Source organism: Oryzias melastigma, linkage group LG9 (assembly GCF_002922805.2).
Source record: "Oryzias melastigma strain HK-1 linkage group LG9, ASM292280v2, whole genome shotgun sequence".
In the NCBI taxonomy this organism is placed as follows: domain Eukaryota; kingdom Metazoa; phylum Chordata; class Actinopteri; order Beloniformes; family Adrianichthyidae; genus Oryzias; species Oryzias melastigma.
In genome coordinates, this window is record NC_050520.1 from 16164781 (window position 1) to 16189123 (window position 24343).

Genomic DNA, 24343 nt, shown 5'->3' on the forward strand with positions numbered 1-24343 from the left:
TCTAAATATGTAAATGAGGATGCATTTTTTATTTTTTTGTCAACGGAATAATCACCATCTTCAGGATTTGTTTCTGTACTGCTTTTGAAAAAATGTGTATACCTTGTAGAATTAAAAGCAAAATCCTAATTTCTTCCAATACATTTCTCCCTTTAAGCAAGAAAAAACCATCAAACTATTACATTTCTGCAGACATTTTGCTAATTCAGTTGTTTTATTATGTCTTTAGGTCTTCCTTTAGTTCAACTTCATTTTTTGCTATAGAATCCAGTCTTCATCTTCATCATTCTTGTTTTGGGGGTTTTTATATGATTATCTTGTCATTGTTAGTCAAATGTAACTCTCTTTTGCTTTTTTATTCCTCAATATTTATTTTTTTAACAGTAATATGAAAACGTTTTAAGCTAAAAACAGCATTTACCCAAGCATGTTTATTTGGTAGTATGGTTGCAGCTTTTGGAGCTCATATCAGGTTTTAACGGTTTTTTTTCTACAGCTTTTTTAGACTAAGTTCATCTTCTTCCACTTATTTTATTAAATTAATGATTTTATTTTATTTTTTACATTTTCTTTACTGATTTAAAGTAAACTTCATTATCTTGAGCCACCAGTGACAGCATTCACACCTGTGTTTATGCAGGAAATGCACGTTTTTCTTGGATACTGCAGCTTGTATCTTGCCTTTGTGTATTAATGCAATGTCTGCACATACACACATCCGCAGTGATCTACTCAGGCATTTATGACCATTTTTTGACAATTTTTCAGGATTTTTTTTTCCGTTGAGCCCTTGTGGAAAACAACAAAATCTGTTGCTGTTATGTAACTCCAGTCGTGCTTTGTTTGATGGAAGACACCACGATGCGACTGTAAGGGTTACAGTCGGCTGCAATAAAACCTTATCGCAATCGAAAGACCCCCCCGCGCATATCAGTCCTAGTGATTGTTGATAGCTGCTGTAATTTGGTTCAGGACAGCAGTGACTCAGACATGCAGCTCTAATAAAATATTGTCAGTTCTTTTTATAGAAACAAGTCCCTTATCTGTTTTGTATTCACGAGATGGTGGTGAACTCGCTTCTAGAGTCAATTTCCAGCTGAAAAGTTGATGTGATTTTTAAAGCGAGATAAGGGGTTAAAGGCTGCTAATGAGCGATTTCTTCATTAATGAATCATGAGCAAATGCTTTAAAAGCAAAGGTTTCGACATGTTTATTGGTCTGATGTTTGTGAACTGCACAGATCCAAAGGAAGTAGCTGTGGCTGCCGATTTTTCTCAATGTGTTTCCGATATATTCTTTAAAGATAGTTAAATGTTTGTTAATATAAATGTATCTTTACCAACATCTTTAAATGGTATGTAATTAAAACATGCTTTTCAGGCAGTTTCTGATGAAAAGTCGAGCGAATGGACCTGCATGGAGCCAAATCAGGGCCATAAAGATAACACAACTTGAACATTTCAAGCTGAAATTTTGGTGTCAAGCTGAAACAAAATTAAGGTGTCTGAAACTTTCTAATATAAACTTACTTATTTTCAGCTTCACATTTTCTGTTTTTAAGTTTAAAAACTCAAAATTTCAGTTTAAAAAACTTTTTTCAGTTTAAAATGTTTTTCTCACTTGCAACTCTCGTTTTTTAAAGCACCATTTTGTTGTGTCAAATACGGGAGCTCTGCAAGTGGTGTTTTGGGCATGCGGTTTATACGCCATAAAACTCTGCTTTTTATGCCCTTCTTGGGACAACACACGGTTATGATAGTACAGACATTTTCTGACCGTATTTCTGTGAATCAGTAAATGCACCACGACTAAGGTTACTACTCTCAGCAATTTTGATTGGTCCTTCGTGTTAGCCCCGCCTCTACTTGCCATAATCGAAACGTTTGAAACATGAAATTTTCCAATTTGAAACAATAAAAAAAAAAGAGTTGAAGCAAAAAAAAAAGTTCCTTAACTGAAATTTGGAGTTTTTAAGCTTAAAAACAGAAAATGTAAGGCTGAAAATAATTAAGTTTATATTAAAATTGCAGACAGTTTCAGATACTTTAATATTTTAACTTAAATTTTTTGAAGTTGTTTTATTTGGGTTTCAAATCTTTGTGGCTCTGATTTGGCTCCGAAACTCTAACAATCCGGTGGTTAGGCATGGTGGTGGTGTAGTGATGGTTTGAAATTACTTTTCTGCCACAGGAGTGGAGCATCACATCACACTAAGAGGCTAAACTTTGGACTTCCCATATGAGTTTTGAAATAAAAAAAACAGGATGTCAATTCACCAAATTACCAACAGCTGACGTGTTGCACAAAGAAGGCTGTTGCAGTGTAGCTCAAGACCAAAAAGTCCAGTTTTACATCAAAAGTAAACACACTTATGTGTAGTTCTGAAGTCATTTCTTGTTCAGTGGTTCTGTAGAAGCTCCCACTGTCCAACGACCTGCAGAGAAATGTCGTCATGAGCAGAGAAGTGTGTTTTCACACCCCGGATGAGCACTGCGGACCTGTCCTGGAAAGGTTGAAACTTGAGCATAATAGCCTCAGAATGCAATTATTGTCAATTAGAGCGCCAGGCGACTCTCCATTAGGTGTTGTCGTGACAACAGCCGGAGGATGGTATTAGCAGGAAGAAGGTTTTGTTCGGATTCTTGCAGGATGTATTAATTGACAAACAAATCCATTAAACTGTCTGGCAGGAATTCGTATGTATCCTATTGGCTTTTAACACAAACAACCAGCATCTTTAATTTTTAATCAATTGATTTAACTCGTTTTAACAATAAAAAAAAGGAAAAAGACAATTAAGAATACATATCAAATCTATTTTAGATCTTAATTCATAAATTTGTTAGAAAATAAAGAAAATGATGCTATCCTGTTGACCTAGTGGCTCCTAATCATAAATAGATATTTGTACGTATACACACAAATGATTCCATTTGATATGAAAGGGAGCGGGAAGAAACTTTTTTTTTTTAACATAGATTCCATAATTCGATTCTTAACATTTATTTAAAGTTATTCATACATGTTTCATTCCAATGAAGAGAATGTGCAGACTTCTACCAGTTTACCAGCTTGTGTCTGTTCCTCCATGTGATTTAAATATGATGCTCGATGGACTCACCAGTCTTCCTTTGGAACACATAGCTGGTTCTGACCCCAAACACCTCTCTCTAAACTAAGGCTGTGTTGTATCTGACTTTGCCTGGACATATTTTGAACCTGGAGGTTTCAGATTTTTTAGCCTAACTTGCCTGTTGTGGGTTTTCTCACCCATTGTTCTGACAGCGTGAGGATCGGGGGGTTGGGATTCTTTTTCCTGCGTGTACTCTGTGGCCTCAAATCAACAAGACTGAGGTGTATATATATGCAAAAAATCATACTTTTGTGTCACAGAATGTGTATTGTAGATATACCACAAAACAATGACTCTCCCAGTGGATTGCGGAAGCAATCGATTCGTCTCCTGCCGGGATTTGTGAGCCTACAGGCTAAATCCTAGCTAACCGTTAGCCCGCAGACAAAGGAGTTTCCATTCAGGACGTGTGTGCAGCAGGAAGTTGGTCCTTACCTCTGTCCTTTGTTGGGTTTAGAAGCATTCTTCTGCTTCCGACGTGAGCCAGATTGTGTTTGTTTCTGAGATCTCACAAAAGCAGATTTCTAACTATTGATAATTGTTTTAGATGAACTCGAGTTACACAAATGTATTGAAATACACTGCACTGCTCGCTTTTTACACAGCCTAATTATCTTCTGACAAGCATTCTGCATCCCAGCTTTAGTCGGTTGAAACCACACCCTCCAGAGCTCCATAAAAGTGGCAGGAAGTGGGATTCCAATTAATCAGTTTAGAGTAGCACTGGGAAGAACAGACGAGGGCTCATGGGAACACAGCTTTTGTGTCACAGTGGAGTGGAGAATGTCCAATCTTTGTCATCCGAATGTTCTCTCAGTGACTGCAGTGACCAGGTTTCCCAAATGCCTCACCCTGTTAATAAAAAAATAAATAAATAAACAGGTTTCTTGTTCACTCTAAGAAATAATTCCTCAACTGATTGGTTTTCTTCTGTAAATTCACTGTCCTTGTCAAATCTTTTTACTGAAGTTTGTAGTAAAGAATGACTGTGAGGGAATGAATCATCATGTTATTGTGAAAAGATTCACTCCAATAAAAAATGTGTTTTTTAACATTCCTGGGGCATTTTTCTTATGATGGAAGACATATATTTTAGGGCAGCAGTGGCTCAGGTGGTTGAGCAGATCAGCCAATTATCAAAGGGTCACCTTCATTCAAGCAAACTCTGAATGAATTAAAATGAAATATGCATTAGGCGTGCATCGAAAGTATCATTATTAAGGTGAAGTATCGATGCTAGATGATGAGATCAATACTATCAATAGTTTTGTTGCAGGTTTTCTTTAATATGTAAGGTAAAGGGCTTGAATTTACTTACGGAGTTAATGCGAGCACTATCTGTCTGCAGTTTTGCCAGATTGGGAAAAAAACAGCCAATTTGAGTAAAAATCTACCCGATTTGTGCAGGAAGCTGCCCAATCTGGCAACATTAGCTGTGAGTAAGCAGCACACCTCCTCAAACCTATAAAAAATTTTATTTGAAAGTCTCAGTCTATGTTTTATTATACATTTAGTTGTATTAAATGTATAACTGCATACAAATTTATTATACATTTAATATTATACATTTTTCTTACAAAAAATGTATATCTCCAAATTATTCTATAATACAATATTTAAGGAAAAATAATTTATATTAGTATTGAAATCAGCATCGATATCGGCAATACAATCCCTGTAATTACTTAGTATCAGATCAGTACCCAAATTCCCAGTATTGCCCACCCCTAATATATATACTCGCCTATGTTACATTTTATTTTTTATTAAAAGTATTTTTTATGATATGATTTCTCATAATATTTATTCATAGGAGCATTTGCATATAGTGGTTATAAACAGTTGTACAGTTTAACTATTTTAAAGTGAGCTTTTAGTGTTTACCTTCTCCCCTCTGGGAATGTATTTGGTGTGAGCCGAGAATAGAAACCCTGACTGAACAGGTCATCCAGCTGAGGACAAAGTGTGCCAAAACGCTCACTCCCTTTCCCCTCAAGAATCACTCAAGTAACTCATTTACGGGACAGCCACAACTACAAGACGCAGCCTATCACGGTCATGATAAAGGAAGTTGTGACTGAAATTACACCCAGACATGACTGGAATAGAGAAGTTTCTGTTGCCAGGCACCCAGAATAGGATCACCTAGCAACAGCAGCAGCTGCTTTGGGAGCTGAGTTATGCGTATCCAAAGCAGGCTGCTGGCTGCCGCTGTCTGGGGAGGGCACAGGGGGGGGTTTATTACCTGTTACATTTAGCCAGACTGTGACAGAACCAGATGAAAATTTCTCAACAGTTGCAGTGCCGCCCACTCCCAAAGTGAAAGCCACGGTTGTTCACCACAGCGGGAAGAAGTGATGGAAATGTCTGCGTGAGGCGGACGCAGGCTGCTTTTGCAATAGGCTGACTGAGATCATGAGGCTGGCACCCTCATTCACATGTGTGGATGCAGCCGCCTGACCTTTACTGTAACTTGTGCAGACCTGTGCCATCATTTCTACTAAAGTGCACAGCCACAGTGACAGGACATGCAGGTCCTCAAGGTTGATAAGAAACAGTATCACCTTCAGTTTCCACAGGATCTGCATTTAAGTAACAATAGGGTCTGATTTATTGGACAAAATTCATAAAGTCTTGAAGATCTGAAGCACTCTGATGTGTTGACAGGTCTGACGGGGAAGATCCTCAACTCCATATCTGCTGCTGGATTTGAAATCTCTGCTCTTCAGATGGTAAAACTTTAACATTTCTGCTGCCTTTTCTAGTCTAAACTGGGTTTGAATGTAAATCATTTATGTGCTCAAGTATGAAAGCTTCACACGTGCTTGTTTCTTAGCTTTCCTTTGTGGTGTTTGACAGTTCAACATGGAGCGAGTAAACGCAGAGGAGTTCTATGAGGTTTACAAAGGGGTTGTTTCCGAGTATCCTGTGAGTATGAACTGTCATCATCCTGGATGATGCGAATAAAGATGTTTGATTTTTGTATGAACAGAAAGCATCTGCCTGTTGGCTCACATGTGTTGTCAGGGTATGGTGACGGAGCTGTGCTCTGGACCCTGCATGGCTCTGGAGATCAGAGGCACAGACACACCCAAGACCTTCAGGGAATTCTGTGGCCCCGCTGATCCGGTGAGTATTTTCCCCAGTTTTACACGCACGGCAATCTGTTCACTATTTCAGAGCAAACCCAACTTTATGCCACTTCTTTTCCCTTCTGGCTGTGCAATCACAGGAAAATCTCCCTGGAAAATCTGTTACAACTTGAGTCCAGCAGAACAAAATCTTTTGTTTGTTCCGCTTGAAAGTTGGCACAATTCAAACCACAGAACAAACAGAAAACGAACGCTGCTGAGTGTTAGTCGGTGCGGCCGTGCTGCAGCTACAGGGCTGTTCTAGAACATGATGTGAAATCGAATGATAAGACACGCTGCTGGGTTGCTATGAGACAGAGAGACGTACCTGCACGCTTTTTTCCCACGCGCGCGGCGGCTGCCGTGACTCAGCTGTTCAAGAATATCAAAGCTTAGCTGGCTTTTGTGCCGAAATGTCCTTTGACGCGCTTCTCTGTTCTGTGTTTAGCATCAGTCTTTCTTCCATAACGCCAAACACAAAATTATTCTTCTCCAACTTCCATTTTAGAACAGAAAAGCATCTTTTATTAGTTCCTCAGATTAAAAAAACAGTATTTTATCAGTTTTAAAAATTATTTTTTTTTTTTAATCTATCCAGGTAGACTAGTCTGTCATCTGTTGACTCCACTGAGGATTCTGGAACTTGTTTGATAGCATCAGATGTTTCCCGCTGAGTGGTTTCATCAGAGCATGACCCCGGGCTCACCTCAGTGCTATCCCACACATCAGCACTCCCAGCCCGCCGTGGAACTGGCTTGTTTGAATTGCAGCGCGAGCAGAAAGCTGCAGCTGCACGGAGCGCATCAGACGGCTGGTTGGCAGCCAGCAGATGTCTGCGCAGCTTTCCGACAGTTAGCATTTGTTAGAGAAACGTTATTATTAGAAAGCCGAATGCACAAACAGTACAACTCTAGACTTTCTATGAGGTTCAGCTGTTTGTGGGAGGAATTGATTATTCATTAATTCCAGCTGACTAATCCATAACCAGCTCATGTCAAACGAGAAAAAGCACCACAGTGCTGTTAAACTGATTGAGTCATTGACCTTAAACTTATTTCACCATGAAGGTGAATCAGTTTAACCTTGCTTTATCTTGTCCCCTATACTTGGGACTGGGACATGTTGGGAGGTGAAGTCCCACCTCCACCCTCGGCTGAGTCAGTCCGCACTCCCTCAGTCATGAGGCCGCGCTCCGTCTCGTGACATGTCCTGTTGTCAGGGTGGACAGACACAGCGCTCCTCTGTCAGACAAGCCGGACCCCGCCTGACCAAACGCTTAAATACGTCTGTCCCCTTCTACACAAAACACAGTGATCCCAGATAGTCTAAAAATAGCTGTGAAACGTGGAGTTTCCTGTTACAGGAGAGAAATAAATTGATGAAAATATTGATTTTTCCCTTTTCTGCTCTTAATGGGTTTGTGAAAACAGATATGAGCTGTCTCTGCGGGACACAGATACCGCTCTGTAGTAAACATGAAAGGCTATCACTGGGATCAGCACTCTGTATCGACTTTCTTCTAGAATCCTTTGTGGAAGACTCCTAATTTGGCAGTTTAGCTTGTTTTTTTATTTAGCAGTGAGTTTTTCTGGATGACCTCTAACATGGAGTGAAGATAAAAAAAAGTAACTTATGCAAAACAATTTTCATGCTCTTCTTTTGTTTTTCATTTAAGATTGTTTTAGAGGGAACATTTCCTAATAAACTTGTGACTTTAGTGTTTAAACTTTTTTGCTTTTCATGTTTTGTCTCAGTCCAATAAGCAACACAGTTAAGGGGCCACTGCCAAACGACTGAATCCGTGTGATTTAGATTCATGAGTTCATTTTTCTACTTTCTTTTGTAATCCCACCTTTTGTTTGTTAAGAAATTGTGTTTTTACACACTTAGGGATTTAAATTGCATAAAGGTGGGCTCTTCGTTAAGAAAATTATGGTTCAGTACAGAAAATAACAATTAAAAATGCATTTAAAAAGTATTTGAAAAGAAAAAAAATCTGTGGATTTCATTATAAATGTCTTGTTAATAAAGGTTGATTTGAATCAAATTGAATAGATTTTTTGTAATCCAAACCCAAATTAAGTCAAAGGTGTAAAAAAAAGGGGTATGTTTATTTTATTAAGTAAAAGTAAAAAAACAGGATTTTCATGCCTGACTAAAATCCAGTTGTTATTTAAATACAGTAAAACCTCTATGACTTTAAAGGTCAATGCAAGCTCAGCTGTTCTGTAAAAGCCACAGAGGTTAACAAAAGAACAGTGATGAGTAAGGAACATCCTAAAGCGCAGCGGCAGTCCGAACCGCTCAGACATCTGCAGGAAAAACTGTTAGGATAAACTGCAAACCTACCAAGACCCAGATGTCTGTTTAATAGACCTCATGAAACTCAAGAAGAGCTGTAGAGATCCAGTCCTTATTAGTTTGATTCAGAAGATGTACCCAAAAAGGCTTCAGAAAAACAAACACACCATCTCCACTGTCAAACACGGAGGTGGGACCATCATGCTGTGGTAATGAATTTTTTCAGCAAGGTCTATAAAACTGGTTTGTAAAAAGATCAGGGGGAAAAAAATCATTTTTTAAAGATTTGACATCATTATACAGACTGTTGACTTAAGAAGGATATTTTAAAAATGCACAATACCAGTATTTACCAGTATTTTGTTAAAAAAAGAAAAAAAGTAAAAAAAAAATACAATTTCCTTAACCCTTTAACACCAGAGCTCCAGTGTTAAGTTCTTTGATTTACTGTATCTTTCAACTATAAACATGATCAATGTCATTCCAGTAGATTGTGAAGGAGAAAATGTGTGATTGTGATGGCAATCACACATTTTGGTGATGAAAAAGAGACGGAAAATAAGGTAAAGATTTTTATTTCAAGCAGTCTTTCTGGCAAAAGTTAACCAATTCAAAGTTTCAAAACATCATAAACCAGCAGAAAACTCAAGCTAAACGGCAGGATGTATTTAGAATATAAACCATAAATATATATGTATCCTCTTTTTTATTTTCTGATGTGCTGAACTCCAGTCAAATTCCTCCATATACATATATATATATATATATATATATATATATATATATATAAATTATTGTAATGAATTAAAGAAATTAAGATAACCTTTCAGAACTTTGGACTGCTAAAGGAATTTCAAAATGCGACTATTATTTTACATTTTAGCTTCTTTTTAACTTCTTTTTTTGTGGTTCATTTTCTCTTTAGCTTAATTGAAACCAAATATATTTTTTTAGTATTTTAAAATAAATATTTGATATGTTAGAACTTAAAAAGTATGTTACATTCAGTTTATCTGTTGTGTTTAAAACTTTATTTTTCATGTGGACACATGAAGAATAAACCTTCATGATTTTGCTATCAACAGTTTTTATTTCTTACCTGAATGTACACACGTCTGTACTGTCTCGTGGCCTTTTTTCCTCGGATGGGTGTGGCAGTCAGCCGTGCGTAAAGGATCAGACATTTCTGGACAATCATGTGACCACAAGGTCGCTGTGCTCCGGCCGTTCCTGTTCACGCAACCCAGCAGTCGGTGTAGAAGCCCTGCTCCAGTACTGTTACAGTCATTAAAAACGCAGAACGGCAAGCCTCTTATAGGCAGATAATGCGATTACAGAGAACAGAGCTTTTCTTGGAATATTTTTTTAACTAAGGAAATTTGTGCCCAATTTCTCCTCCTTGGAGACTCATTATGAAGCAGCTGCACGGACAGGTCTGCAGGTCAGCCGAGAGCGTGTCTTCTGCTGATAAACGGCACACAAAGGACTCTAATAGTGCTTCTCCTTGCTTAAATCCACAGTCTGGTTCCTTTATTTTTAACGAAGGAAATACTGTTTTGCATAAAAATACAAAACAGACAAACAGGCTTTGACCAGTTTAGCTTAGACTGGAACATTTGTTTTTTTCTTTAAGCCCACAGCGTCAGAGAGATTTCCCCTCAAATCCAAAATGTATATTCACTGAGTGTTTCTTCAGGTGATCAATCACCTGACTTTATTCATAATAACTTAAATCAATTAAGCCCCATATCATAACACTTCCCCCACAGACAGCAGGTGTGACAGGTGCATCCCAATGACTGTATAAGAAACCTGGATGTGAGTTTGACATCACCCATTAAACTGAAATCAATTTCAGTTGCCATTGTTTTGCGATACATGTTGGAGCCGGATGACGTCATTATAAGCAGTGATTTATCCGAGCCAATCTGAGTTGTCGTTTCTATGGCAACCAATTTTGTTTTGTCCAATCAGGAGTTGGAAGGTCAGTGAAGGTGGGCTCGGGGGAATCTTTCAATCAAACGTTGGACATGAAGGCCAGGGGGCACCACATACTATCATTGAGGCATCTGATTGGTCAGTTTATAACTTGAATAACTTGCACTACCGAAAAAATATAATGAAAAAAAAAAAAGGTCAGGAACACGTTAAAAAAAGGTACGTCCTGTTTGGAACGGTTCTCATATACAGTCAATGCGTCACGCTCACTCAATCCAGTTCTCATATATATATATAGTCAATGATGCACCCCTTCAGCCTGTGAACTATAACCGCTTGTCTCCTAGCTCAGCTTTATGTTTTTTTTTGTGTTCCAGATTTTCTAAAATATCCTTCCACATCCTTCCTGTCTGCATTTGAGAACTGAGAAACTCCTAAATGACCTAAAGCAGAGGTTTCAAACTCAATCCAAATCCAAAACACGCCTTAGGTCGTGGGCCGAACAGGAAAAACATTTATCGAACTCTCTAAAAGGACATTTTTAAAACTTTAAAAATGTAACTTTTTGACATAAATATGAATAACAAAAAGGCAGGAATATCATTCCAAAATAAATCAACTTAAACCTTAAATAACTTCCAAAATTCTCCATAAAAATATATTTTCTCAAAATTCTACAAGTTAGAAGTGAGCGTAAGATAACATCGGACCATTAATACCAATAAAATGATCTGGAGGGCCGGATATAATTGCACGGAGGACCGTATCTGGCCCCCTGGACTTGACTCTGACACGTGACCCAAAAGATTACTTTTATATAATACCTTTGTTTTTTTAGCCGTCCCTCCCCACTCCACAGCAGCTTGAACAGATCTGATCCAGGTAGTTAGGAGTGGATAGGACATGGATGCGGATCTCCAGGACCAGATTTTCAGACTGCTGTCTTTAAACACAGTACTGTAAGTTGGAGCATACAAGGATGCAGCACAGATTGTCTGTGGATGGAAAAATGTTCAAAATTCTGAGGTTTTCCTAAACTCACTGGTGTCTGTTGCAGGTTAAGCTCTCAGTCATTCTCTCATTGGGTTGACTGAAGCTAAAGCAGATCTCTGTTGGTCCACAGTTCCTGTTCTTTCAGATTGAGTCTCACGTGTTTCAGTTCCACAATCTTTTGAACATGTTTGTTTTGAAGGAGCGTTTTTGTTTGTGAAGACAATGGATGTCTTGAGAGACAAGGCCGGGTTGGGATGTCCTTGAATCTTGTTCCTGCATCCTGTGTGCTCCCGCGTACGTCAGCACAGTAACTGTTTCTCTGCCACCAGACACAGAGTCTCAACCTGCGTTCACCGAGCATCTACGACTGCATCATCCACACATGACTCATGCATTACCACTCACTTTGACACTTTGACAAACGGTCTTCTTGGTGAATTGAATTTTCTCCTGCTGATGAAGAACCCTGTGGGAGGGTTACATTTCCTGGAGACACAGCCCAGAGAAGCGGAGCTTTGACCTTGGGAGTGTCTGATGTTGAAAGGAAGCCCTTTTTTGAGATAAATGCTTTTTCTGAGGAAGAAGCGCCTGCTGTTTTTGAGCAAAAACCCATTATTTTCAAGGCTTTTATATGTCCAGGGTGGTTAGGAACTGCAGGGAAAGAGCTGGGAACAGTTTCAGTAATCAGATTGTTTCCACCTCGAGTGAGAGGTGAGCTTTTTTCCACACTTCTAAAGGATCACATGTTGCTTTGCTGAGTAATCGGTGATTTAGTAACACCCTCGAGAACAGGATGTGCTGTGTCAAAATCTCTATGAATTCCCACTGCATGTGTGCTGCTCCAGGTCCCCTTTGTTCCCACTTAACTAAAGTTTAATTCCTCCGTCCTTGTATTATCAGTGTGGACGCCTCAACTGAGATGTTTTCCTTCAATAGGAAATCGCACGGCATCTGCGTCCCAACACGCTGCGCGCCCTGTACGGCAAAGACAAAGTGAGGAACGGCGTCCACTGCACCGACCTCCCTGAGGATGGTGTTCTGGAGGTGAGTTTCACCCGTCCACATTGTAGATAACACCCCCAGTGCAGGTGGTCCATGCATAAGAACAGAACAGCCGGGGTGTTTGCAAACGTCTCATGACCTCGCTCCGTGGGCTGGGGCAACCTCAGATCACGCTGGCTTTGAGGGGAACAAGAACGGCAGAGGAATTTGAAACAAAAGCATTGTTTTTGCAGAGCGTGGGTCTGAACCGTCCGACGTCATTGTTCAGGAAAACTCCTGATCTGTCGCCTGGACAAATGCCCCCTTGTTAAACATTAGCTGGTGACTGACTGAGCTGCCATTTTCCCAAGACATATTGACCAAGCAAGAGCTGGTGCAGAGTTTACAGTGAAATCAAACGGTGAGGTGTGAAAATGTTCCCTCTCTCTTGCAGGTGCAGTACTTCTTCAAGATCTTGGACACATGACATGTTTTTGTACTTGATACCCAAAGACGTAAGGTTTTTTTTTTTCATTTTTCTGTTTATTGTTTCAGCCTTATGCAGATTAAATAAAGTGACAGAATGAACTCCTGACAGGGTTTGTGATCTTAAACACTGAATTAAGTATTTTCACACCAACTAAGCAGGTTATTACACGGGATACTGCGATGCCTCTGATATTCACTAAGTTTTAAACCAGTAACTTTGGTATTGGATTCAAACATCACACTTTGGAAAAAAAATGTACAACTGCATAAATATAAAATGATTCCATCATGAAAAATGGCTAAAACATTCAATAGAAAGTCACATCACACTCTGTGATGTCTCCAGCAAAACAGATTTCAAAGCACTGAGTTGCCACTGTTTCCATAGAGGTGACAGTCTCCGAGGATGGACCCGCAAAGCTCTACTCTACAAACTAAACTTCAACAAACGTTAAGAGTCAAACAGAAATGTCACACCATGTCTGACAGATACAAAGAGACACGTGTACAAATGCAGCACACGCACAAAAACAAAAAAAAAAAGCAAAAGGTTGAATGGAGCGCAATCAGAGTACCATGCTAGTATTCAGTTAGAGCGTACTGACAACAACTCCATGCACTCGCATTTGACACACCTGCACACAGACAGCAGCGCGCACACACCTTGGACCACTAAAGCTGACATAAGACAGATTACAACAGGACTACAGCTGTGGACACTTCTAAAAGATGTGGAAGCGACGTGAGGATGAATACCTTGGGTGGGGGACAAAACACAACTCGCTACATCTCAGTAGTGGAATTGCAGTTTTATACAGTAATCGAACATCCCATGGCTCAAAGAATATTTTCTTTTACAGTAGAATAAATATCATCTATTGCTATTCTTGTATTTAACTCTCTAAGTTGCGACAAAAACACGGATAAGCGAGTGTAAAGCACACGAATTAGGTGTAGGTCCTGTATATTATGAATGTTCAAAGACTAGTGGTGTTTATCTGAACTTTTTCATTACTAACTAGGTTTCGTTTGCTTTCAGTGAGAGTGCTTGTCATGGCCGAGGTCATGAGTTCACTGTGATCTTAACGTCGAAGCGTCCCTGATAACGGTCTTTTTCGCTGTACTTGATGTTGTCTCCGTATGCCCTGCAGTCGATGCGCAGCTCCTCGCCGATGGTGAGGTTGGTGAACTGGATGGCCACCAGGGGCTGCAGATAGTGGGGATGCAGCTGCTTGCCGTAGTATGGGTAGTACTGCAGAGGGAAGCCCCCGTTGAAGCCAAAGTACTTGATTTCTCCAATCTTGGATGCGTCCTCGGGTCTCTGCAAACACAGCGGTGGAATACAGCTTAAAGACAAAGCCTCTAGCAGACCTTCAACACTGGTGGCATCGTAGCAAACCCACCTTGTTCTTGCAGTGAACGGGGATCAGGTTTTGGTAGGATCTGCCCTGCAGAGCCTCTGGGAGCGTCGAGTTGTCAGAGGGACCCTAAAGACAGCAATGATGAACAACATTTTAGTTTACAGGTCATGTTACAGAACCACCACATCAGCTCAGAATGTCATCCTGCTAAATCTTCAGATGAGCTTTCTGCTTAATGAAACGTATCAAAGAAAATAAACGAATCAAAACATAAAAGCCATTTCAGTCACTGACTTCTCATCTCAGAGCTCAGTTTCCTTTTTTTCTTTGTTCTTGCAATGATGATTACCGTATTTTCCGTACTTAAAAGCCTTAACTTTTTTTTTAAGTACAATATGCCCTATAACTCAGAGTACCTTTTAATGTATTTATTCTGGTTGTGTTTACTGTAGGGCTGCCATGATTAGTCAACTAAACGATGACTAATTTAATGGTCAATTTGTCGTTACTTTATGTTGTATGGGGTCAGAATCTAGTTAAGTTGAACAAAGTCGTGAGCGTTCAGTACCAAAAAATTTACTTTTTTATATTTGAGTCAGTGAGACCAAAACTTTTGTCTTTAGTGAAAAATAGTTCCTGTGTTTCAGATGCCGACCTCACTTGATTTAAGTCTTGTTTTAATGCCAGAAACTAATGAAGGAAAGAATCTGCATAATTCATTAAAGGCTTAATAAAGTATCATCTGAATTGTCGTTATTTTTAGTTTAAAGCTAATGGTGGTCAAGATGTGTGCTTTACATCCAGTTTACGTATGACCGAATAAGTCAACTATTCGAAAAAATAAGCGGTAATAAGTCTACTATTAAAATAATCGCTTGTGGCAGCCCTAGTCTACTGATGTTTAAGCGATTTTGAGACATACACAGCAGTCTTTTTTTTAAACGAGTTGAAAACAAGGTTAGGTGTTTTTGTGAATACACTAATGTAGGGCTGGGTTGATAAAATCAATCGATTTGAATCGATTTAAGCTTAATAGATCAATAATTGATTCATAAACCTATAGACCGATTTAGCACATAAAGCTAAAATACGCTAGCTTGATGCTAACGTTTACTAGAATTCCCCATAGGACGGCTAATGCTAACGCTCGGTCGACATAAAAATACATTGCTGACTAAATAAAATCTTTATATACTCACAGGCATGAGTTTTCCAAACTCTTTTGAAAGAAACCATTTGTGGTCTAAAACATTGTTTTTTGCTCATACTTTCTTCTTCTTGATTAATGCTATAGCGCGAGCTCCACCTGTGGAATTGTGTGAATTGTTTCTGGAAATGATTATCGATACCCAGCCCTACACTAATGCAGTAACGTGTAGTGGTGTCGGACTGTTTTTAACAAGTCAATAACGAGGTTGGGAGTAAACGATATTGTGAGTATGCTGAAACGGTTAACACTTCTAACGTGTAGTGTCACAAATAAGTTCTAGTTACTGTGAACGCAATTAGTAAAATCTGACTAGTGCGCCTTATAGTTTGGTGTGGTTTATATGTGACATAATTTTGAAATAGACCATCCATTGATGATGCGCCTTTTAATCTGGTGCTCCCTGCAGTGTGGAAAATAAAGCAGTCTCATTCCCCTTCAAAGTGTTCCTGTATGATATATAATTTCTTTTTTAAACGTTTGCCTTGTCTGCTCTGATTGGTCAGCTCAGACCTACAGACCCATAACAATGGAAGATGGCACGAGTCCAGAGCATGGGGAAGATGATAAAACCCTACTACAGAAATGGTCCATTATTTCCATTAAAAAAAATACTGATTAAACCAGAACAGACATCCCACTGTAAGTGGGTTCATACTCCACAAGACATTTGGTCTCGGACACAAAACAGCAATAACAACGATCACTTCACCAAACAGCTCAAGCGGGGTGCACTCACCCGGGGTTTGAAGTAGACGATCCTGTTGAGCTTGACGATAAGGCACGGTTTCCCCTCTTTGAAGCCGTAGGTACTGTCAGTCAAACCGGAACAATCTCCAAGCCATTTTCTAGGAAAGGTGCAAGACGACCTCTGTCCGAGGCTGTTTTCCAGCGTGCCTTGATCCCTGTATGTGAGTGGATCCTCTGCAAATGACAAAACAACAAACATCACTTTAGAGGTGGAGGAGTCTGTCTTTTATGTACACTTACACTACTTTTCATACATAAAAAAATACTTTAGTGAATGTAACAGTGCTTTTTTAAAGGAAATAACAATGGGTTAACCCTTTAACACTGGAGCTTTATGTTGTTTGATTTACTGTAATTCTTTGTTAACAAGATCAGCGTTATTCCAGTAGACTCTGGCGGAGAAAAGCGGCACTCGCGCTAATCGTGTTAATGATTGAAAAGTCACATATGTTAAAAATTTTGTATTTAAACCATCACTGACAACGCCCCAGGTGTTAAAGGGTTAAACTATTGTAGCAGGAAATAGTTTTTCAATTTTTTTTATATTTTAAGTAGACTATGCCACCTGTCATCAAGTCCAAAGCATTCTCATTCTCATCCACCCTCCACATTTTCTTGTCACAGCACTCGTTCTTCTATCACACTTTAAACTTCCTGAACATCTTTCTAAAGCCTTCCTGCATTTCGTGGGGAATCTGTACATGTAAGCACCCATGAGTGGTTATACTTGCCTCCACAGGTATCAAACTTCAGCTGTTTAGTCTGACGTCCCTCGTCGTAGTTTCGAAGGAGCTCATTCATGCTGTCCACGTACTTCTTATATGTACTGTTGTCAGACATTTTGAAATAAATCTCAGATTTCTCTGAGCGGGGAGTGTGTGACAGGCCTGAAAGACAAAAGCACATGCTTTAGGACAGCGGCTCCAGAGCCACACGTGGCTCTTTTATCTCTCCATGGCTCCTTGGCCAAACATAAAATAAGTCAAGGAGACTGCTGACCCAGCCATGTCAACCCTCCGAGTCAGCAGCTCCCTGCTAAGGACTGCCTAACCAAAACTACCGTGAGAAAACAAATGAATAAAGCCTGCAAACTAAGACTACCAAGGACCAACACATAACTAAAATAACAAAACCCAACAGTGTAAGGCTACTGAGGAAAACGAGGGGAAAAGAAAAGTTATTTGAACTTTTGTTAAATGTAAAAAAAAAGGAAAAAAAATCACATTTTGAGAGATGCTAGGTTCTTTCAATATTTTTGCTTTTGTTCGTGCCAAAAAACAGACATAATTCATGAAGTCATGAATGGAAATCCAAAGACTATGCGGTTCCTTCAAGGTTTTGATCAGTCCAAATGGCTCGTTTACTGTTAAAGGTTGCCAACCCCTGCTTTAGGAGGAAACGAAAGAGTTAAAACCAGCTTCATACATACAGATCATGGAAGTGTATTTTGAAAAAAAAAAAAAGCCATGAAAACAGTATCACATGCCATGTGAGCTATTGTGAGTCTCCAGTCTATTATCTTGTGTCTATTATCTTAGGGCAACGTGGTGTTTGGGGGATTTCCTCAGCTGGCCACTGTCAGCTCTGAAGTGGAAATTTTCCACAGAGCTCGTGCACGTGGAGTGGCCCGGGGAGAGGGGGGATGGCAGACCGGTGGAAGGGAACACATTTCTCAACTGGATTTGTCTTTTGCCTCCTTAAAGCAGAGGGTGGTTTGATCTGTTTGTGCAACAGGAGCACAGAAAACAAAGCAAAAGAAAAAAACTGAATTTCATTGCAAACTTATGAAAGTACACAAATCCCCCTGCCCCCACCCATTCACTCTCACGTGCATGTCTCTCACAATGGAAACTTTTAGCTTCAGAGTGGGAGGTGGCATCTGCTATGACATAAAAAAACAGAAAAGCGCCCTCTGCTTCCTTGATGATCGCGCCTCTGCTGGAAAGCTGCTTTAACTTGAAGCGCTTTCCTCGTGGTTTTGTTCATTTTCAGCTATCAACAGAGCGGCAGGAGCATGAAACCTGCCGTCAACAACAGCTGCTAAAAATACCACTAAGACTCAAGTGTCCTGTGCGACACAACCTGCCACCTAAAAAACGGCCTCCAGCTTGGAGGAGACATGAAAGGGCTCATAATGCGAGAGCAGCAGGTTTCCATGACGTCGGCGAGCTCTCACAAAAATGACGGATTCAAGTTCCCCTCACGAAAGAAGGGAAAAAAAACTACCTTCAAATGTTTGATTGTAGCTCAAGTAAAGCAGGAAACACATGTACACAAGCATGACTGTGACTCACACATGAACAGTTCTAGTTCCCCCGCTGCCTGAGGGGGGAACCATCGACTTGCTATGAGAAGTGAAGGACAAAATGGACGAGCTTATTTGAGGTCAGAAAGATTGAGTTGCTGCTAAAAGACACGCCCCAACAATCATTTTGAACCACATCCGTACAGAGACGAGCACAGACATGTGGTCACACACCCTCTGGCGTACGGCGGAGAGGAGTTGGAAGGTATTTACCTGGGGGGGCGACTCGGTCCTGATAGGTGGGCTTATAGTCGCTCAGGGTTAGCAGCATGGCTTGAATGGTCCCGATGAAAATTCCAGCCAAGCATCCGTAGAATATCACGTAGAACAAGAAGATTTTAACTGGAAGAAAACAAAAAGGGAAGTTCCACTCAGAAATGTCGTCAGCTTGAAAACAGCAACATATACATTTAAAACGGTTTTGCTATTAGATTTAAACTTCAGAAAAAATAATACAGCTCACCAATACATTATATTTCATGCAGGTTAAAGCTATAGCTTAAACTTTTGAAACTACGTCTTTGTTTTGACTTTTTCCATTAAATTCTGCAATAAATTGTAGATTTCTGTGTTTTGAATGAATCTTCATCTTCTGCAACAACTTCACACAATACTTAAGATTAAAACCAGCATTTCTGCACGATACAGTTAATAGACCCAGCAAAGACTAGAGCAGTCTTATGTTAGCAAACATTAGTCATAATGTCATTAAATGTAGATTAAGATGTTTTTTTTTTTCTTTTTAAAATAAATAAATGGGCTAACAGCTAAAAAATATTGTGATGGTACTTCTTTTTTGGTCGAAAAAATAAATTAAAAGTATTTAAATTGTTACCTAGAGATATTTTTAAGATTGATGATTGGAGTCTCCTAAAGATTATTGTTGTCTCTAGAGTTAGAGCACAACAGCAGGAGGCTGGACTACGACAGCATTCAGAATCAAACTGATACTTTTACCGTCTTATGCATTTTTTAATTTTTGTGTAAACTCAGAATGAGTCAGAAGTCAACCAGTGACCCAGAATCCATGAGCCTGGTATAGAAATGATCAAAGTGTAGCACCAACTCAAGAGATAAAGCTGCAAAAATTAGCAACAAAGCTAATTATTTACCTGAAAAGTTAATACATTGTTTGTTATTCCACTTTATTGAGGGTCTAGTAGATTTTTTTATTTTCCCAAAATATGTCAAGAAACTTAAAGTGTGATTCTTTATCTTACAATGGAACAATGCAGGCTTTTCTTCCCTTTTCCCCCAAATTTTCCTCCACAATAAAACGGCCGGAGGGCTGCTCTTCCAGTGTTACAGGATGAGTCACAAGTTATTCTTTTCAGGCCTTGATGACTGCGACTCCCCCATCCGTCCCTGTATATCACTTCCACCAGGTTCTGCATATAAACTCCGTTCTCACCTAATTAACAAAGAGCTCCTTATTCATGGGTTTTTGTGGAAGACAGACTTTTATTAGCATTCCTGCTCAGACCAGTTTCTTTTTATTTCACACAGCCATTGTGTAAAGTTTACTGTTATCCACTCCACGTCACTATGTAGCCTCATGTTTTAAAGTTACAGAATGTGTTTCGAAATATCTTTAAGAATAACCTTTATTAAGAACTTAGCCTTTATTTTTCATTCCTTGTACTAAAAAAGAGACCTATCCTTGCGTGTTTGGCAGCTTTCTGACATTTCTGTAAACATGCTGACACGTTGAGTCCTACAACCTTATCTCTTTGCAACAAACTGTTACCTTAAGACGTTTGACGTTCCCACCTCAACCCTGGCTCTGCCTCTCCGAGCAGGAAAACACATTAACCAAATTTAAACATGATGTTATCAAGTGCAAAATATTTTCCAGAGTTGTGAAACCGCTCCTTTAAAATCCCACTCTGGTTGAAAATTGTTTTTTTTGGTGTTTTTGGCAGGTTCTTGTGGCATTTTTTTCTAATGATGAAGGACATATAAAGAAAATTAAGCTAAAAATTGTGATTCTGAGTATTTTTGGAACTCACGTGTGAAGTAAAAGTTCCATTCTGATGCACCCACTTGCAGACAAATAGATTCATGTACATCTTTTTATCTTATGATATTGATCGCAATTTTTTTGCACTGGTATTGTTTGGTTGTGAGGGGCTATAAGCTAGCAGGAGAGCGTAGAAACGGATGATGGGAAGGGGGCGGGTTTACCCTTCACCAACAGTTTGCCACTCTGTAGAAACTATGTTATGTATGTGGTAATCATAATTAAAAGATCTTTGGGAACATTTTACTGTACAATAGATCAAAAGGTTATCGGAGTGTGACTTTTAAGGAATGCAACCCACTAAACACCTAGCTTAAGTCGGTAAAAATTGAACATTCCGTTTTATTATCATTTTTAAATGAGAGGACGGGGCCGACAGCCAGGAAGGCAGACTTATGTTCTTACAAGCTGCTCCGACACCTGCTGCTAAAGAAAACGCGTGGTGAGCTATTTTCCAAGATTGTGTCAGTCAGGAGCCACACCAGGATTTCTCTGTGATGCAGCTGTCAGCGTGAAACTGTATACAGCTTTCTGAGCCAGAGAATGGCAGCAATGCTCAGTACTTTTGCTCATCACTCACTCTGTGAGGTAGACGCTGAATTCGTAGGTACCCTTTTGTGCAGGCTGGCTGAATTTGCAAGACAAATAATGACATTATTCCTGCCTGCACGTGGCGCTTAGGCAGAGCTAAGGACAAGTCAAGGAACTTCAGGACATTTCTGTGGGAATTGCCACTGAGGTCACGGAAACTGGAGCACATCTGGGGCTAAATAGCTGGATGTGAATTTGGTTTGAGGTCCCACCACTCAGGGACATAAAGAAACAGTCAGCAGGCAGAGAGGCCTTTAGTGCAAACAGCAAAGTGGCCTGGTGGAGATGATAGGAGGAGCTTGGATGGGCAGCACCTCCCCCCACTGCACATGCTGTGAAGGGACTGCCCCCCCTCAATACATGTATTCCACTTTCACAAGTGTATGGAAGTTTCGACATGAGTAAATGGAAAAAACTCCATCGTTTGTGTGAGTTCTGCAGATTTTCTCTACAAACACGTGTTTCTGTGTTGCATTCACGGACCATCAAGAACATACCTGTTGCTTTCAGAGCTTATTTTTGTTCAACAACCCCCGCTTTCTCTCTGAACGGAGAACAACGAGGTAATAGACGCCTCGGCTCAAGCTCAGTGACATTTGAAACCATAAAGACAAGTTGGCCGTCTAACACCCCCCACCGCCGGGCGTGATTTCCCCGCCACGGAGTCCGCCGTTCCGGGAGGAAAATAATATAGAGTTCGATTGGCGCATTTTTGTGAGGAATGAGCCCATTAAAGTGGCACAGACACGGCGGCCAATGCCTTGTTAGAGGGAGGCGGAGAGGGGCGGCCCGCCCTCCAGACATGTGAGTCGTGATCTGCTCCGTCACGCACCGTGTTCCGAGCCGAACCTGGCCGGTCCAGAGGCGAAATGAGGAAACAAACGCACCTTTGTGAAGAAACACACCGATCAGGATTACAGGACCACTGCGTTGGAGTATTAGTCATAAAAGTCGAACTGTTCAGACTTAAATGTATGTTATTAGAGTTGGATCGGTTCGTTTTGGGTTAGAGGGGAAGCTAAACGGTACCTGAGTTTGACAGCCTCCCAGTCTAATTAGCGGGGAGGTGTAAAAATGTTCTCTTTTGTAATTCTCGTTAAGCTAAAGTGAAGCAGGAAGAGAACAAACGATCAACTTTCATCGTGCGATTTGGCAAACCCTGGCCCCCCACTCACCGTCCTTCAAAATGACCTTTTCAGAAAGACCAGTTTTAATGAGGGGCATCATTACGCCTTAATAATCTGATTTATGACACGTTTTTACCCTTTTAAAGGGAAGTTCCATTCATTTAAAAGGCGAGTCGACGTGTTTTGCTACTTTATTAATTGATATTTTCCTTCATAATTTGACATAGGGCGTTTCTATAAAAGCTAACTTTATGAAAGGGGGCCGTTTAACGTATTTTTCCGTTGACTTCACCCCCGTCTGGCTGAGCCACATCTACAGTCACGACTCAGGCTGTCAGCGGGCTCTAACAGGTGCTGTGTCTGTACAGGAAACACGGTGTTCGCTCTACATCCGCGAGACTTTTACCGCCCCAAAACGCCGCTTCCTCGACCCCCCAACCGCGGGGTACAAGTCAAACTAGAGGTGGGGTACTTACACCAACTGCATCCTGTTCGTCCCAGAAACTCTCCTTTTTCTGAATTCCACATAAATTTCCTCCAGCCGCCGTCGCTCTCCTTGTTTCCCGACATTTTTCTTTCTTTTTTTTACTCCACAGTTTGAGGAGCGCGTGCGTTCACAGCGTCGACTCGAACAGTGTCAACGGTTCCCAGACAGGAAGTACGAAAAGACAGTTTCGTACTCGACTCTGTGGATTGTAGCGCTCACATTGATGTCAGAGGAGAGCCGCTCAGCCAAAAAAAAAGGAAAAGAAAAAAAAAAACTCCGGTAATAAGTTACCACCAAAGAGGGAGGGCTGAGCCCAGCAAATCACAATCTGCCGCTGCTTTTGCGTAAGAGAAAAACGGGGGGTCGATGGGCATGGAGGGAGGGGTATTAAAACTCAGCTTTTGGTTGCTCTGCTCTTTAAGAACAATTTTGTTTTTCCCTTTTTAAATAGTTTTTCTCTTTTACTTTTTGCACAAAACGTCCAATAAAATGATTCAAAAGAGAATCCAATCCTCCCCAAACTTCCTGTTCTATAAAAGCTTGTTCAGCTCACTTCTTATTAGCATAGAAACCAGACTGTCAATGCTAGGAATTGGAAGACACAACATTTTTTTTCTTTCCGTTTCACAAAAAATACTGTTTTACTCAATTTAAGAGTTTTTTTTAAAGCTTGTGTTTGAAATAAGTTTTTTTTTTCAGATTTTTTTCACTTCTTTTTAAAACCAACTCCAATGAAAATTCTGTTTTTGATGCTTTTAACATGTTTTTGTATCATTTTTTTATACTGGTAAGCTAATGAAGAAATATAAAATAACTTAAGATTAAATCTGCGTTTCTTAGGGTATGCTTTTTTTCCTTTTAAATCACCTTGGTTGGTTTGAAAAACCTATGGTTTGTGATAGCAACTGGGCCCGAAGTCGACCTTCTCTGCTACAATTCAGATGCATCCACTTGCAGACAAATACATCCATTAACCAGGGCCGGAATTACCATCAGGCAAAGGTGGGCGGTTGCCTGGCGCCCCCCAACTCCTTGAGGGCCCCGCTTTAAAGTAAAAAAAATAAAAAAATGTCCACTCCCATTATTATTGGACTTTGTCATCAAAACTAATGTGCAGGAAGTCGGACAAAACTGGAACAATAACAGAATCAAAGGAACTCAATAAAAATATGTTAAAAAAAATTTAAAAAGAGGGGCAAAAAGAGAACATTTTCAGATTTCTTTTATTTTTTTTTATTGTCCCAAACTGCTAAGTCCACCACTGCCATTAACGTCTTCATTTTCTTCTTCTGAGACTAAACCCAGATGAGAATATCTGATGTATTCCTGCTGCTCTGCAAAAAATAAGTCTTAAACAACGACAGTCTTTTTGACTATGTCTAAAAACAACATAATCATAATTAAAAGACCACTGAGAACGATTTTAAAATGAAAAGTTATAGTTGGAGTGGGACTTCAAAGAAAGTGACTATTCACATGTAATTTTCTAAATACGTGTGACCAGTACTGACATTAGAATTAAAAGTCAC

At 39.9% G+C, this 24343-nt stretch overlaps 2 protein-coding genes across 2 annotated transcripts in view; one reads left to right on the forward strand and one right to left on the reverse strand.

The window, feature by feature from the left end:
• Positions 1–13072, forward strand: part of nme7 (NME/NM23 family member 7) — a 20475-nt gene extending 7403 nt beyond the window's left edge. Inside the window, exons 8-12 of the mRNA XM_024278827.2 lie at positions 5801–5865; positions 5993–6061; positions 6161–6262; positions 12433–12540; positions 12932–13072. Coding sequence (XP_024134595.1) covers positions 5801–5865; positions 5993–6061; positions 6161–6262; positions 12433–12540; positions 12932–12964 — 377 coding nt within the window. The 3' untranslated portion in view covers positions 12965–13072. The remainder of the gene's footprint in view (positions 1–5800; positions 5866–5992; positions 6062–6160; positions 6263–12432; positions 12541–12931) is intronic.
• A 688-nt stretch (positions 13073–13760) lies between these two features.
• Positions 13761–23148, reverse strand: atp1b1a (ATPase Na+/K+ transporting subunit beta 1a). Its single transcript, XM_024278829.2, has 6 exons — positions 22804–23148; positions 18803–18931; positions 17016–17171; positions 16274–16458; positions 14370–14453; positions 13761–14287 (listed from the first exon to the last, which is right to left on the reverse strand). Exons 1-6 carry the CDS (start codon positions 22895–22897, stop codon positions 14030–14032), a joined length of 906 nt encoding a protein of 301 aa, XP_024134597.1. The 5' UTR covers positions 22898–23148; the 3' UTR covers positions 13761–14029.
• Positions 23149–24343: the final 1195 nt, after the last annotated feature.